At 34.5% G+C, this 15470-nt stretch overlaps 4 protein-coding genes across 4 annotated transcripts; 2 read left to right on the top strand and 2 right to left on the bottom strand.

Moving 5' to 3' along the window:
• Positions 1 to 952: 952 nt before the first annotated feature.
• Positions 953 to 3940, top strand: LOC115699625 (glucan endo-1,3-beta-D-glucosidase 1). Its single transcript, XM_030627126.2, has one exon. The coding sequence runs from the start codon at positions 1396 to 1398 to the stop codon at positions 3607 to 3609; it is 2214 nt and encodes a 737-aa protein (XP_030482986.2). The 5' UTR covers positions 953 to 1395; the 3' UTR covers positions 3610 to 3940.
• A 4295-nt stretch (positions 3941 to 8235) lies between these two features.
• Positions 8236 to 9105, top strand: LOC133030634 (uncharacterized). The gene is made up of 2 exons (XM_061103437.1): positions 8236 to 8586; positions 8680 to 9105. Exons 1-2 carry the CDS (start codon positions 8380 to 8382, stop codon positions 9103 to 9105), a joined length of 633 nt encoding a protein of 210 aa, XP_060959420.1. The 5' UTR covers positions 8236 to 8379.
• Positions 9106 to 10510: 1405 nt separating this feature from the next.
• Positions 10511 to 11182, bottom strand: LOC133030077 (uncharacterized). Its single transcript, XM_061102286.1, has 2 exons — positions 10761 to 11182; positions 10511 to 10666 (listed from the first exon to the last, which is right to left on the bottom strand). Exons 1-2 carry the CDS (start codon positions 11057 to 11059, stop codon positions 10525 to 10527), a joined length of 441 nt encoding a protein of 146 aa, XP_060958269.1. The 5' UTR covers positions 11060 to 11182; the 3' UTR covers positions 10511 to 10524.
• A 749-nt stretch (positions 11183 to 11931) lies between these two features.
• Positions 11932 to 14919, bottom strand: LOC133030633 (uncharacterized). The gene is made up of 7 exons (XM_061103436.1): positions 14388 to 14919; positions 14212 to 14280; positions 13481 to 13543; positions 13139 to 13372; positions 12513 to 13073; positions 12232 to 12405; positions 11932 to 11994 (listed from the first exon to the last, which is right to left on the bottom strand). The coding sequence occupies exons 1-7, from the start codon at positions 14622 to 14624 to the stop codon at positions 11932 to 11934; spliced, it is 1401 nt and encodes a 466-aa protein (XP_060959419.1). The 5' UTR covers positions 14625 to 14919.
• Between the last annotated feature and the right edge of the window lie 551 nt (positions 14920 to 15470).

The raw sequence follows: 15470 nt of genomic DNA, 5'->3' as shown, positions 1-15470 counted from the left end.
TGACCCGCCAACCCGCCAACCTGCCAACCCGCCAATCTGGGTCCGGGTTCGGTACCATTTTTTTGAACTCGAAACCCGTGAACTTGAAACTCGCGAATCTGAAACCCAATAAACTCGCCCGATATTCAGCCCTAGATGTTGAGCTAGTTTGGATGGATGATTTTTTTTCTTTTCTTTTCGATGTACTCAATGCTGATTTTTTCAATGAAATTTTGTTCATTGTTCAAAAAAAAAAAAAAACCCTTTTACGTAGTCAATGATATTTTAAGTAGAAAAAATAAAAAAAAAATAACATTTACTTTATTATTTTAAAAAAGAGACACTAACTTTTAGTAGAGTGAGAAATAAGGTTATTTAGTGCCATATCTCTATGTGTAACTTGCTAAGTTCAATTCTTCTATTGAATATAGTAGATATATACACTTCTGAGATAAATAAAAAAATTCAAATTGCTCGCATTCATTCGAATTTGGACGTCTCATCAAAAGTCAAGTAAGAAAAACGTTTAATAAGCCAATTTGAAAGATGGAGAAATGCAACAAACTGTGGAAGAGAAGTGATATATATTTATATTATATTCCTTGCTTTCACAAGAAAAGTATGATTTGGCCATATCATCTGAGAGTTGCACTGCATTGACTCTTAATAATGATTATCATTTGTGATTAGATTCCTTAATAATGATTTGGAATTTCTGAAGTGGTAAACGCTTACCGGTTTTTAAGGCCAAACCCAAACTTAATCCAAAATGTTGAGTCCACGACTACACCTCCTACTAATAATACTTGTTTATAGCAATATTGCATCGATGCAAATTCACCAAATCCCACATAACTAACTATTATTCAATCATAAAAATGAAATCTAATAAGTCTTCATATATGTACAAAGCAGTATAACCGCGTTAAATTTATGGGATCAATATCTAAAACCTTAACAAGGACTACACTAGAATTCCTTACCTATGAAGCATTTTAAGGTTATACTTTTCTTCAAACATTATTTCGAAACAAAAAATAAATATAATTGAAAGAACAAATTGATCCCTTGCATTGATGTGATGACTAAACTATACCCCAAAGCAAAAGTCTCATCTTCTTCTTCCCTTCAAATTCATCCAACCTTCTTCTTCCACGTCCCACCATTTTCCCCCCAATTTGGTCATTTATTAATATGCTTCTCAAAACTTCAATAAGACCTCTAAGCAAACTTCATCCAAATCCAACCTCCTCTCTCTCTTCTCTTCATTTGGGTCAATTTTGGTTACTACATACCCCTCTATTTCCTCCTACTTTCCCTCCAACCATTTTTTTTATTTTAATTTATTTTTAAAAATATCATAATTACTTTACTTACAGAATTTAATTTGCTATTATTATTATTATTATAATAAAAATGTTGAAAAAATTGAGGAGGAGAGTGAAGACCCTGATTACCAACAGTTTCAAAAAACCTCGAAAAAAGCTTTATAAACCCCTTGATCATCCTCAACCAGAATACCCAACATCACCATCTCCTACTACTCCTGATCCTGAATCTTCAAACATGTCACTCCAAAGACCAGGAAAGAACACTCCTTTCCTCTTCCCCAAAGTTCAATCCACCGTTGTCCCTGACCCTTCACCCTTCTTCTCCCCTAATCTCCTCTCAACCCCTCTTCCCACTAACTCCTTTTTTCAAAACTTTGTCCTCAAAAATGGTGATCAGCCCGAGTACTTCCATCCATACCTTGTCAAATCCTCTTCTTCTTCTCTTTCTCTTTCTTACCCATCTCGCTTCTCCAACTCAGCTTTCTTGTACCAAGTTTTCGTGGCTGATCTCACCATCTCAGCCGCCGCAAACACCAACCCAGGTTCGCAGAAAAGCCATGTTATTTCTTCTTTCAATGATCTCAGTGTCACTTTGGATATTCCTTCTTCCAATCTAAGGTTTTTTCTCGTCCGTGGTAGCCCGTTTCTGACTTGCTCTGTCTTTAACGGTACTGCGATTTCAATCTCGACCATCCATGCAATTCTGTCGTTTTCATCGAATAATTCGGGGACAAAGTACACTGTCAAGCTTAACAACAACCAGACTTGGCTTATATACACATCATCCGCAGTCAGTTTGACTCACAGCCTTTCTTTAATAACTTCTGGTGAATTTTCTGGTATTTTAAGGATTGCCCTTTTGCCGGATTCTGATCCCGAATATGAGGCGGTGTTGGACAGGTTCAGTTCTTGTTACCCTGTTTCAGGAGAGGCTGCATTGACAAAGCCATTCCATATGGAATACAAATGGGAGAAGAAAGGGTGGGGAGACTTGCTTATGCTAGCTCACCCTCTTCATCTTAAGCTTCTTTCTAGTGAGGATTGTAATGTCACTGTTTTGGAGAATTTCAAGTACAGAAGTATTGATGGTGACCTTGTTGGTATTGTTGGTGATTCATGGATGCTCAAGCCTGATCCTGTTTCAGTTACTTGGCATTCAATCAGAGGTGTCAAAGAAGAATCTTATGCTGAAATTGTTTCTGCTCTTCGAAAAGATGTGGAGGCACTTAATGCAACGGCCGCCATGACGATAACTTCTTCATATTTCTATGGGAAGTTGGTGGCAAGAGCGGCCAGGTTGGCATTGATTGCAGAAGAGGTGTGTTTTCTTGAGGTGATTCCAGTGATCAAGAAGTTCTTAAAAGATACAATTGAGCCATGGTTGGATGGGACTTTCAATGGAAATGGATTTCAGTTTGAAGGAAAATGGGGTGGGATTGTGACTAAACAAGGAGCTGTGGATGCTAATGCAGATTTTGGTTTTGGGGTATATAATGATCACCATTTTCATTTAGGCTATTTTCTATATGGGATTGCAGTGCTTGTGAAACTCGATCCAGCTTGGGGGAGGAAGTACAAGGCTCAAGCTTATTCCATTATGGCAGATTTTATGACCCTTGGCAGAAGACCAAACTCAGTTTATCCACGTTTGAGATGCTTTGACCTGTATAAATTGCACTCATGGGCTGGAGGGCTCACTGAATTTGGTGATGGGAGGAATCAAGAAAGTACTGGTGAGGCAGTGAATGCTTACTATTCAGCAGCTCTAATGGGGTTGGCTTATGGAGACACTCATCTTGTAGCCACTGGATCAACGCTTACAGCATTGGAGATGGGGGCAGCTCAAATGTGGTGGCATGTAAAGGAGGGAGATAAACTGTATGAAGAAGATTTCACAAGAGAAAATAGAGTGGTGGGTGTTCTCTGGTCTAACAAAAGGGACAGTGGCCTTTGGTTTGCACCCGCTGAATGGAGGGAGTGTAGGCTTGGAATTCAAGTGCTACCCTTGTTGCCTATTACTGAGGCCTTGTTCCCTGATGTTGGTTTTGCCAAGGAGCTTGTCACGTGGACATTGCCGGTTCTGCAAAGAGAAGGCGTCGGAGAAGGATGGAAAGGCTTTGTGTATGCCTTGGAAGGGCTTTATGATAAGGAGAGTGCTTTGCAGAAGATTAGGTCCTTGAATGGTCATGATGATGGGAACTCACTCACTAATCTTCTATGGTGGATTCACAGTAGAGATGGGGAAGGTGAGGAGTATGGAGGAGGGAAATATTGCTTGTATGGCCATTACTGTCACTAAATATGGCTGTACTACATTAAGGATGAAGTAAAAAATTGAAAAATAAGAACACTTGCTGTCAACATTCAGAAAACCTGAATTTACTTTCTTTCATACAAGTTTGGCTGTTCATCACTTTATAGTTTATACCCGTTTCCAGTTGATTATGTCCATGTGGATTATTATACTTGTATGAATATGAAATGTTCGAATTGTAGTAAGATCATTGTCTAAATAAAAAACATGTATTACAATACATTATTTTTTCCTGTTACTAAACTATCCCTTTGTGTGTTTGTATTATCAGATGTGTACACCTGTGTTTTATAAATAACTCTTATGAGAGGAACAATAATACTTGGTAAGGTACAGCATCTTTATCTGGGCTTGAATATTATTTGATGAAGTTCAAGTACTGATATCTGTAATGGTTCAAACCTTTGCCAATAAACTCCAGTCTATTGTAGCTCATTCTCCCATGAATTTTGTATTCCTTGATTAGTCTGTGTAAATCTAAAAAAGAGTTTACTTGATTGTTTTCATGTGTTTGAGATAGCCATTTGAAGTTCTTTTTATCTATTAATAGTTTCAGTTGCAGTAATTTTATGTTATTCATTGTCAAATCAAATTAATGTCCATTGTATTTGTAGGAATAATGAGTAGAAAAGGGGGTCTGTCTGCTTCTTCTGATTAGATTCACAGTTTCCTAATTACAATGCTTCTTATGCTGCTGTACTGGTAATGAAGTGGCCGAGATTAGAACCATCAGAGGCTTATGTTGTTCAGGTTAGATGTTGTGCTTTACATTCTTAGCACAAACATAATAATGATAATAACTCTAAACAAATCAAAATTTTGTTTCAAAATGGTTGAAGTATAATTTTCAGATAAATTTATAAAAATAAATAAAAGTAGACATATTTTCAGTTTGAGTTTAGGGGAGAGTTGTTTCAAAACTAGCAAAAGCTTCCAATTCCAAACATGTTTTAAATGACATGCGGAATTTTTTTCATATTCATGTACGTTATAGATATTTAAGATAACCTGCGAAATTTTGAGAAATTCAGAATGATTTACAATATAGAAAACAATATTCAAACAGTCTATTTTACACGCGTATAAAATAAAATAGTTACGCGTGCTACACACTGTTTGAACGTATTTTTTGGCGTGTTAAACTTTTTCAAATTTCTTAAAATTTTGCAAGATGTCTTAAATAACTATAACGTACATGACTATGAGAAAAAATTTGACTAAAAAATTATTTTGGGTGCTAAATAGATAAGGGTGCATCAATGTATCCATTTTAAAGGGTGCATTGTAGAATTTTCCAATAATTTATTATGTTTAGCACCCCCTTAGCATTTTCCTTATTGATATGTACAAATTTATTTAACTTTTTGTTCAATTATACATAATTTTGTAGTTTTTTTTTTTTACTTGTTGCGCACCGCGTAGGTAAGGATTTTCTATAGTCCTCATTTTTTTTTTTTTTTGTATTTTTTCAAGTTGAATAAGATTATAAAGTGTTAGTAATTTATGTGTGTGTTTTGTGATATTTGGAGTTGTGTGTTTTGTTTTGTTTGTACCAATTATTAATACTTTTGTCACTCATTTCTACATCTTTTACTATTAATTTTCTTTTTTTTTTTAATTTTAAAGACCGCCACATCTGGCTTTTGCCGTAACCATCCAGGTTGCTTATATTTTTTATTTATTTTTTAGTAAATATATAATAGTGTAGAAAATTATATATACAAATATATATAATATATTAATCTTTTCTTTAGTTGTTATTTACTTTTTTTTTTATAAATTTTTGTTAGTTATTATTTTATTTTTCTTCTCAACTTTGCTTACTAATATATAATAGTAGAAAAAAGAGATTTTTTCTATTATAAACTTAAAATATAATAAATTTACATTTATGACCCTAAAAAAGGAAATAAACAAAAATAGAAACTATAAAGTTGTTAATTACAAAAATGCCGGCCAAGCAAAACGGAACACCATCTTCTTCGTGACCCAACAAATTTTCTTCGTGACCCAGCGATCCAACCCCAACAACCCAATCTCAACCATCTTTCTTCCAAAACCAGCAAAATCAAAATCTAAAAAAATGTAGAACTCCTAGGAAACAAGCTGAATCCCGAAAATCCAAAATCAAAAACGAAAAGGAAAAAAAAAAACCAGGAAACCTCCATTGATGTACAAAAAAACTCAAAAACAACAATCATTGAACAAAGAAATCGCGATCAGAGGAGAAGAACCGAGTAAAAGGGGAGCTGGAAATCAAAGAAACTCACCCATGATTGAATCAGAAGGAGAATTGAAGGTAAACAAATTTTTTCAGGAACGTGAAAACATCTTTTAGTGTAGATGAATAGTAATTTGATATTAATTGATGAAAACCGGATTAAATTGAAATAATAATGAAATATTGATGAAGCTGAGAAAAAAACAACAACGGTTTGCATGAAAATAAACATTAATGCATATAAATAATTGCTACAGTGTTTTATTCTGAAACTGTTGTTTACAAGTTGTTTTACAGTGGAATAATAGTTGTTTGGGATCTACAAACTGGAAAATATGAATCTACTGTTATTAATTAGTGATCAGTTTTGAAATAGTTGTTTGATAGTTGATTTAAGCTATATAAATAGTCGGCCAGCTGAAAGTGTTAGATGCATAAGTTATTGCTGGAAAGAGTTGTTTATTGGTTGTTTTGACAGATTAAAATAGTTGTTTGCAACTACAAAATCGAACCAAGTAAATAATTTACATTATTTCGGAAACGTAACCATTACAAATATTGGTGCAGCAATGGGCATTGGGATGACAACAAAAATTATGTTGATTATGAATCAAGTGGAGAATTAATTTCGACCAAGTGCACTTTTGAGGAACTAATGAGAATAATGATGGAAGAACTCCAATGCAACCATGAATCAACACAACTACAACTGAAATATCAACTGAAGGAAGGAGGCCAACCACTACAAATCAAGGATGACAAAAGTCTGTTGTTCTACATAAAGCTATTAACGAAGGAGGTTGATTTCACAAGGTACCCATTGTGTGTCAACAAAACCAGTAACACGGCACCACCTAACCAAACAATGGTGTGGAACAATATGATCATGGAATCGTATGAGAACAACGCAGCAGAGGAAGACTTGCAGCAACCTGGAAACAACACGGCAACAACTTCCAAGCAACAACTATCTCGCGCAGACGATGGGATCCGGTGAAGTTGATGCATTTTTCCTAGAAACATAAATGTCATCGAATCAACCATACAACAACCGTACAACAACGGAGAAAAACTACAGCGGTAGATGAAGATTTCGACTTCACCGACTATGCAAAGCTTGTGGCTGCGTAAATGGTACAAAGCAACTAGAAAACAACCAGAAGAAGAAGAGGAAGTGGACAAACACGTAAATGATGATCATCAATGACAAACGACATGAAACAATAGAGAAGGGGCAAATTTACAAGGACAAAGAAACATTGATAAGTACACTATGCTACTTTGCAATCAAGAAGACATTTCAATACAAAGTAGTGAAATCTTGCACAAAAGAATACAACATAGTGTGTTTGGACACAAACTGCAAATGGAGTTTAAAGGCTACAAAAAATGGAAACACAGAAACATTCATAATAAGGAGCTACGAAGAAGAACACACATGTGCAGTTACAATAAGATTTGGAGATCAACGACAAGCTACATCAAAGTTGATAGCAGACTTTGTAAAACCAAAATTCTTGAACACGAAAACAAAGTGCAAAGCCCCGTACATAAAGACGAAATGAAAGACAAATACGGAATAAAGATGAATTACATGAAAGCATGGCGTAGTAAAGAGCGAGCACAAACCCAACTACATGGAAATGCTAAAGAGTCGTACAATCTCTTGACAAGATACCTGTACATGCTACATAAAACAAATCCAGGTAAAAAAAAATTTAAAAATTTTACTTTGAAAATATTTGTGAAAAAACAGTTGTTTTTGAGTTGTTATTTCGTTGAGTACATGTTGTTTGAAAAAATCCTGTTTGATTAAAATTCAGGAACATTAATAGACATAGAGAAAGATGATGATGACAGTTTCAAATATGCATTTGTTGCATTGAATGCTGCTATAAAAGGTTGGCCAACCGCAAACCAATCATCGTGGTAGACGGTACATTCCTAAAGGCCGCGTATGGAGGCACGTTGCTCACTGCCAACACACAAGATGCAGAATCTAAAATTTTTCCACTAGCATACTGCATAGTTGATTCTGAGAACGATAAATCGTGGGAGTGGTTCTTAAAAAAATAAGAGAAGCATTCGGGGTTCGAGAATGTCAATGCCTAATATCAGACAGACATGAAAGCATCATCAAAGCAACTAGGAAAGTGTTCCCTGAAATAACACATGGCTACTGCATCTTCCACCTCTTGTCGAACCTCAAAACAAAATTCAAGAAAAATGCAAAGCATTTCAGAGTGCCATTCTTTGCGGTACCGCAAAAGCTTACACGAAATGGAGTTTGAATTCCATATGAGGGAGCTAGACAACTTGGATAAGCGCATAAGACCGTACTGGAGAAAATTGGCCATGAAAAATGGTCAAGGTATCATTCGTAAAACAACAGGTGAAAACTAATAAGAAGGATAAAATTAATGATATGTTCACCTATTTATAGCGTTGTATTTGCGTTGTTTTTGCGTTGCGTTTGAGTTTTTTTCCAAAAGTAGAACTATGACAGAAACTGTCCAAATTGTAGGTACTCTACCATGACATCAAACATAGCTGAGGCACTGAACTCAGCAAATTTAGCAGCAAGGGAAACACCAGTGACAACATTAATGGAGTGCTTGAGGGCACAAATGCAAGAGTGGACATACAATAATAGAAAGGAGGCACAAAAATGCACAACAAGGCTGACACCATCATCTGAGAAAAAACTCATAGGGAACTATGTACAGTCATTGCGACTAACAGTAAGTTCAGATTATCGTTCGCATAAAGTAAAATAAAAACAGTTGTGTTTGCATAGTTTTTTGGTTGTTTTAAAGTTGGTTTAAAACATGCAGGTGAAACCAGCAAACCAGAACCTGTTTGAGGTGATAGATGAAGACAGAACAAGAATAGTAAACTTGAAGGAGAAGACGTGCACATGCAATAGATTTCAAAAAGATGAAATGCCATGTAACCATGCAGTCGCCGTCATGAAGGACTTGAACATAAACACATACAACTACTGTGCACAATACTACACATCAAAAGCATGGCTGCAAACATATGAAGAAACAAGATACCCGATTGGAAACGTAAGAGAATGGGAACTTCCAGATTTTTTTGAAGAAATCATAGTGTTGCCTCCAAAGGAGAGAATCAAGTCTGGAAGGCCGAGGAAAAGAAGAATGGCAGCAGCTTGGGAAACAAAGAAACAAAACAAGTGTGGCAAGTGTGGACAAAAGGGACATAACAAAAAGACCTGCAGAAGAATTACAGCATAGAAGTGGAAACAACTACACATCAACCAAAAAACAACTATATTAAAACATTTAGAAAACACATACTGCATATTACGATTGGTTGTTACATACATTTTTTTATTGTGATTTTTTATGTGGAGAGATATTGATAATAGGGAATTGGTATTATTATCATTAATATACAAAAGAACATCAAATATTATAGTTAAATAATTAAATGAGTGGAAGAAGGTTGAAATTAATAAGAAGGAAAAAATAAACTACATAAAGTGATTACAAATGCAATTTAGTTGTTTGTCAGATGGTTGTAATAATGTTGTTAATAGTATGCTGTCATGACTAAGAGTAACTATAAAGATTAAAAATCCAAAAATATGAACAAATTAAAAACCAATTCCAATTAAGAAAAAAACATGATAGAAACAACAACTTGTCTATGATTATGAACATAATCTGGTAATAGAAAAAACAAAAGCTACATAAAAAAAAGTAGTATTTCCAACAACAACCAATAGATAACTAAGACAAATTCTTCTTTGGACCCTTTGGAGGAGCCTCATCTTCACTATCAATAAATTCCACTTCTTTCATGCGAGCATACTTATAGAACAACACAGCAAGCCTATCACGGTGTTTCTCAACATCAAATATGGGAGGAATCGGTTTCATATCAATAAAGTATTCGGCGAACGATGCAACGAAACAACCACGATCAACGCAAAACAACCAAAAAACAACGACGAGAAAAACTTAAAAAAGGAAAATAACATTACAAATTTTAAAAACATTTGAAAATAAAAAATAAAAACAACTTACTTCGAGGTTTGTTGAGGCAAACCATCAACCTTAACAACTTCGAAAGGGTCTAAACAAACCGGTTTGTTTTCCTTTTTGAACTCATCAAACAAAGCAAAAAAGTGGGGCAACAACACCGCAAATGGCTGACAAGCTTTGATAGCAGCACTATCTTTCATAGCAGTTGACAAGGAGTTGTACATGTACACACGCCTTTCCTCAATATTCAATCGACCAAGAATCCAATGTGATTCAGTCTCCATATGGATGATAAAGAAAACATGATCGCACAAATGCCAAGGGGAACCACATAACATTTTTCTACCTCTTATATAATCAGCAATGGCATGCTGGGCAGTTATCAAAGAAAGATTTTTTTTCTGTGCAATAAATTTTTCATACAAAGCATGAATGGTTTTGAAGAATAAGCAATCTGTGGTTGTGAACTTAACCTTTGGCTCCTTTGCATACTTTTTTTTTTACGAAGATAGTAAAAAATGATGTCCAGATGCTGAACAATAAGAAATGAGAAATGTTCGAAAATCAGAAAATGAATTATATTTCAACAACTAAAAAACAACCAACAAACAATATGAAGAAAACTATAGACTGAAATTTTTGAAAAAAATCAAAAGAAAAAATAAATTAACTTACAGAATTAGTCAAACATTGGCCAGGATATGCAAGCTTGTGGAACCACATCTTGGTTGCAACATCTTCCACGCCAAAACGAAAAGGGGGAACAATCTTATCCTTACCCTTCAAGTAAACCTTCTCCTTATCATGCCTAACATTTTAAAAAAAAAAAATGAAACATAAATAGTAAAGTAAAAAACAAAAAATACAAAAACACAACAAAAATGCTGAAAATAAACACTTACGGATCTTTCTTCGATCGGCGTCCTTCACCAAGCCACAAGTCAAAATCAATCTCGTCTTTATGTTCTACATCTTCACCAATCTTATCATCGAGAGGACACAACCCAGCCACATACTTAACAACTCCATAACCAGAACCATCTTTAGAACTAGAAATGGAAGAGTCATACTCCATAAACGGAGACGTCAGCGCTATGGGTTTCTTAGATTTCCTCTTGTCAACAAGAGGAGTTTCTTCAACGGGAATTGGGTCATCTTCAAGTTCAATGTTAGAATCAACATTGAGACCTGTTGCACCCATCTAATATATTTTTTCCACAAAAATGAAAGAAAATAGACAGTGTTAAACACAAAAAGTATGAAGAAACTAAAAAACAACCAAAAAAAAAAAAATATACCTCAAAACAAACAAGACGACGATCCGTAACCTCAACATTTTCGAAACCGAAATCGTTTACAAGGATCACCACCAATTCCATCCGAAGACATCCGTTTATATATGGTATTAAAAAGGAATTAGATCATGGTTAAAAAATAACAACCTTTACACAACCAAAAAACAACACAAAAGCAACATTACCATAAGCTCAACTCGCTTTTACCCTGATCGAACAGTAGCCTCAACATCTATTTGAGTAGGGCCGTCATTGAAATCAACGAAATTCTTGATACATAAAATAAAGGAAAAAGAAAATGGAAAAAAGTGAAGTTATTTTTTGTGAAAGACTTCAACAACTAAAAAAAAACTACATAACAAAATAAAAACAACAAGTAAAATAAGAAGACCAACAATAAATTGCGAACAACATAATCTACAAACACAGCCATATAAATAACATAATAAATACAAATAAATAGTCTGAAAATAGTTGCAAATTTATGAAAAATAAAACATAACAAGCGACATAACAATAACATAGAATTACAAGAGCACTACCTAAAACGGACTTACAACAAAATAAACCACACAAAGTAACTAAAACCTAGTTACATTGTCTACTTATCTACCTTCTCCTCACTATCAGTGGCATCATCATCACTGCCATTATCATTTTTTTCTTTTGAGTCAGAATCTTCATCGGCTTGACCATCCTTCTCTTCACCTTCACTACCCTCCCCTTCCTCATCACCCATAACATTCTCTTCTTCATTTTCATCGGTTTCTTGATTCATTTAAATCAAAATCGCTTCATCACCACCTCCATCATCATCATTGGAAGAGTCACTGCCTTTTTCCTATATTGAAATTACAAATTAAATTAGTATAAAACAACTTAAAAAAAACCGAAAAACAACTATTGAAAAACTAAAATACCTTGGCATAGGAATCGGCAAAAACGAGAAAACCGTGTCCGTTCAAGCCATCCGAGCACCAAAAGAAACAACCGTGCGTACACAAACTCTTTCAACTCAACCAAATCGGCATGAAATCTTCGTTGGGAAGTATGCAACGAATCGATCTTGACCTCCAACCCATGAAATTTCTCGAAAAGGCATCAAGCTTGACGTAAATGTCACTCGAGCAACAGTTGGCTCTTCGGGAAGAGGAAGACTCTTGTAAGAGTTGTAGTCGGTGTCGAACTTGAAACTGCTCAGTTTCAAAGCTTTGAACTCACCAGCCGTGGGCCTCATATTTGAAAGTTGCAGCTGATCAAAAAACACCAAAATTAAAATTTCAATTATGAATATTAATAATAATGAAAAACAACACAAAAACAACTACTGAAAAACCAAATTACAACAAACAGATATACCTTATCTTTGGAAACATCAAAGATAGTAGTCTTCAAAACTTTGAAAGTAGGTTGACTATTGCATGTCCACTGAGTGATCCTTGGAATACGAGAGCTTTCCTTTTGGCAGTACTTACCTTTCATGTACTTACAACACTCGTAGAACCAAACTTGAAGAACATGAGGACAACCAATCAAAGTGTAAAAAACACTCGGCCTCTTTCCCGAACTCCTTGCCTTCCTAACCCCCTCAACCCAACTATCAAGCTTACCCTTCAATGAGGAAATAGTCAATTCAAAAGAACTCCGGCCCCAAGCAAATTCATTGTACCTCCCACTATCTACAACATCTAAAATAGACTTGGGTACATTTTTATGCTTAGTGCCACTAAGCAAGAACCACTCCACGAAATACAAAACTGCCAACTTCACAGCATCCTCATCAGAATCACCCCACCTCTTGGTGGTAAAACATTCCCTAACAGATTCCTTAGTGATAGAGGACGAAGTTGGCCAATATCTTTCACAAAGACTATTAACCTCTTGCTTAAAATCTAACACACTACAGTCACCTTCACAAGCCTAACCCAAAGAATCAATGCAAATTCCTCAATGCTAAACCTAAGCCTAACACCGCGTATCATTACCCACAACTCAAAGATCATTAGGTTGCCGAACCTCCTGAGCAACAACCCATGAAACACTTGGGGTTGAACTTTAAAATCGGGAAGGTTAAGGAAATGACCAAAACAGGTTTTTGAAAACATTTCAAGCTGTACATCTGAAAGACAAGACTTAATGTTCTCTATCACCTGGAAAGTAGCAGTGGAAAAGGCTTTAGCAATGAATAGATTCTTCTGGTCATAAATATAATCCCATTCCTGTATCAATATAAACAAAATAAATCAGGACAAAAACAAAAAAAAACTAAAAAAAAAAAACAGAAAACAAATAATAAAAATAATATTTTTTTTAAAAAAAAAGGACACCTTAGGGGGATTTTTCTTTGGTAGGTCAAATCCTTCAACCTTCACTGAGGTCCTAGCATGGACCTGCAACAAAAAAGAAATACAAAAGCAACAAATCTTAGATACAATAACAATGAATATATAAAAATGTAGTAACCAAATTACAGCCAATAAAAAACCTAAAAACAACGTTTATGAAACCCTTACAGTATGATAAATGTAAGAGATAAACAACTTTCAAAAAAATACAGTAACAACACTGTCACAACTTAAAAAAAAAACAACTAAAATATTAACAACACTGTACAAGCTCGTTGTTATGAAATTTCGAAAATGGTAGTCGATAATAGTAGTGTGACAAACAACCGAGAAAAAACTGACAATAAACATATACAAAACTAAAGAATAAACAACACTGAAAGATCTTGTTGCAATTGAAATTAGTAAAATGCTTCTCAATACCAATAGTGTGTAAAGCAACCGAAAACAAATTCACAATAAACATATAACCAACCAATGGGGAAAAGCAATTCAAAACTGTAACAAAATACGAATTGAACTGGGCAATTTTTCAACAACCAAACAACAACTGAATAAAAACAACAAAACAACATCAACCACAATACATGACAGAAATACATAAAGAACACCAAAAAAACATAAAAACATCCTAATAAACACCTAAACCAGTGACCTAAAAAGCTCATGTAAAAATTAACACAATAAAATGAAACCAAGCAAATTTAAATTACCTTTGATTCAACTTTGGGCTTTTGGTCCTCACCATGCACTTCATCCTCAAAATCAGAATCTGAGGAAACCTAGAACAAAAAATGGGGAAAACTTTAAATCATCAAATGTAACACCAGAAATAAAACAACCAGAAAAAAACTAAAGAAAAATTTAAAAACAACAAAGAGAAACTTACATCGCGTGCAGACTTGGAAATTTTTGCTCTCTTAGTCTTAGGAGCATCTACTTTAACAGGAGGGGCTCTTTTCTTAGTGCCCGATGTCTCTGGAACATCAGCCACTAAATTTTTAGCAATTTTTTTTAACCCCATCTTAGGTTCGACTTTGGAAGTAACAGTTGGAGCCTTCTTCGATTTTTTAGAAACTTTCTTCGCCGGAGATGGTGATTTCGAACCACTTCTAGTGGTTGCCATTTTTATAGAGAAAATATAGAGGAGGATGACAATGTAGGTTGAGGAAAACGTGGGTGAGGGCTTGGAGAAGGTGATCGTGGGAAGAAGAAATTGGTTAGGGCTTGATAATGGTGATCGTGGGAAGCTCGGTTTGAAGAGTGGAAGAATCAGGTAAATGAAAAATTCAAAAAAAAAAAAAGAAAGGATTTATGAGGTGGCGTGCGTGTACGTGTGTAAGGAAGAAGGGAAAAGGTAAAATTGTAATTATTAAACTTTTTGAAAAGTAAAATTGAAAAATGTAAAAGTTAAAAAAGTTTAAAAAAACCGTGTAAGGATAAAAATATAAAAAAGGTGTCAATTTTGACATGAGGTGTAAAAATCTCTAGAAAAAATTATGTGTACTTACATTAGAATAAGACACTAATGATCTTAGTTCCATAAACAAACATATATCGCCTTGTTTAAACATAATTTCTTTTTAATAATAGTATAAATATAATTAATAAAAATAAAATATATGATTATAATTTAGAATGCCTCACATATTTAGGTTACATCTATTACGATATATAATGATGCTTGTTGAACACGTTTTTAGATAAGATTAGAGCTATTAGCCTATTACACCACAAGTAATGCATTTTATGGTTTCCTGAAAGTACACTCTGGAATTGGCAAATTATGTGGATTACAACTACTAATTATATGCCAATCATTTAATTTTGTTTATTACTTTATCTTTGTTATTAGTCTGTAAATAATAAGCTAATTACTAGTCACGTGCCTTCCTTGGTTGAGCACCTGTGTTGTACCCACTCATTCGCTCACATCATGCAATAATTTGTGCTTCATTACTTTCTAAAAATA

This window comes from Cannabis sativa, chromosome 8, assembly GCF_029168945.1.
Source record: "Cannabis sativa cultivar Pink pepper isolate KNU-18-1 chromosome 8, ASM2916894v1, whole genome shotgun sequence".
Taxonomy (NCBI): Eukaryota; Viridiplantae; Streptophyta; class Magnoliopsida; order Rosales; family Cannabaceae; genus Cannabis; species Cannabis sativa.
The sequence above is the reverse complement of the archived record's forward strand: the minus strand, read 5'-3'. Positions and strand labels throughout refer to the sequence as shown.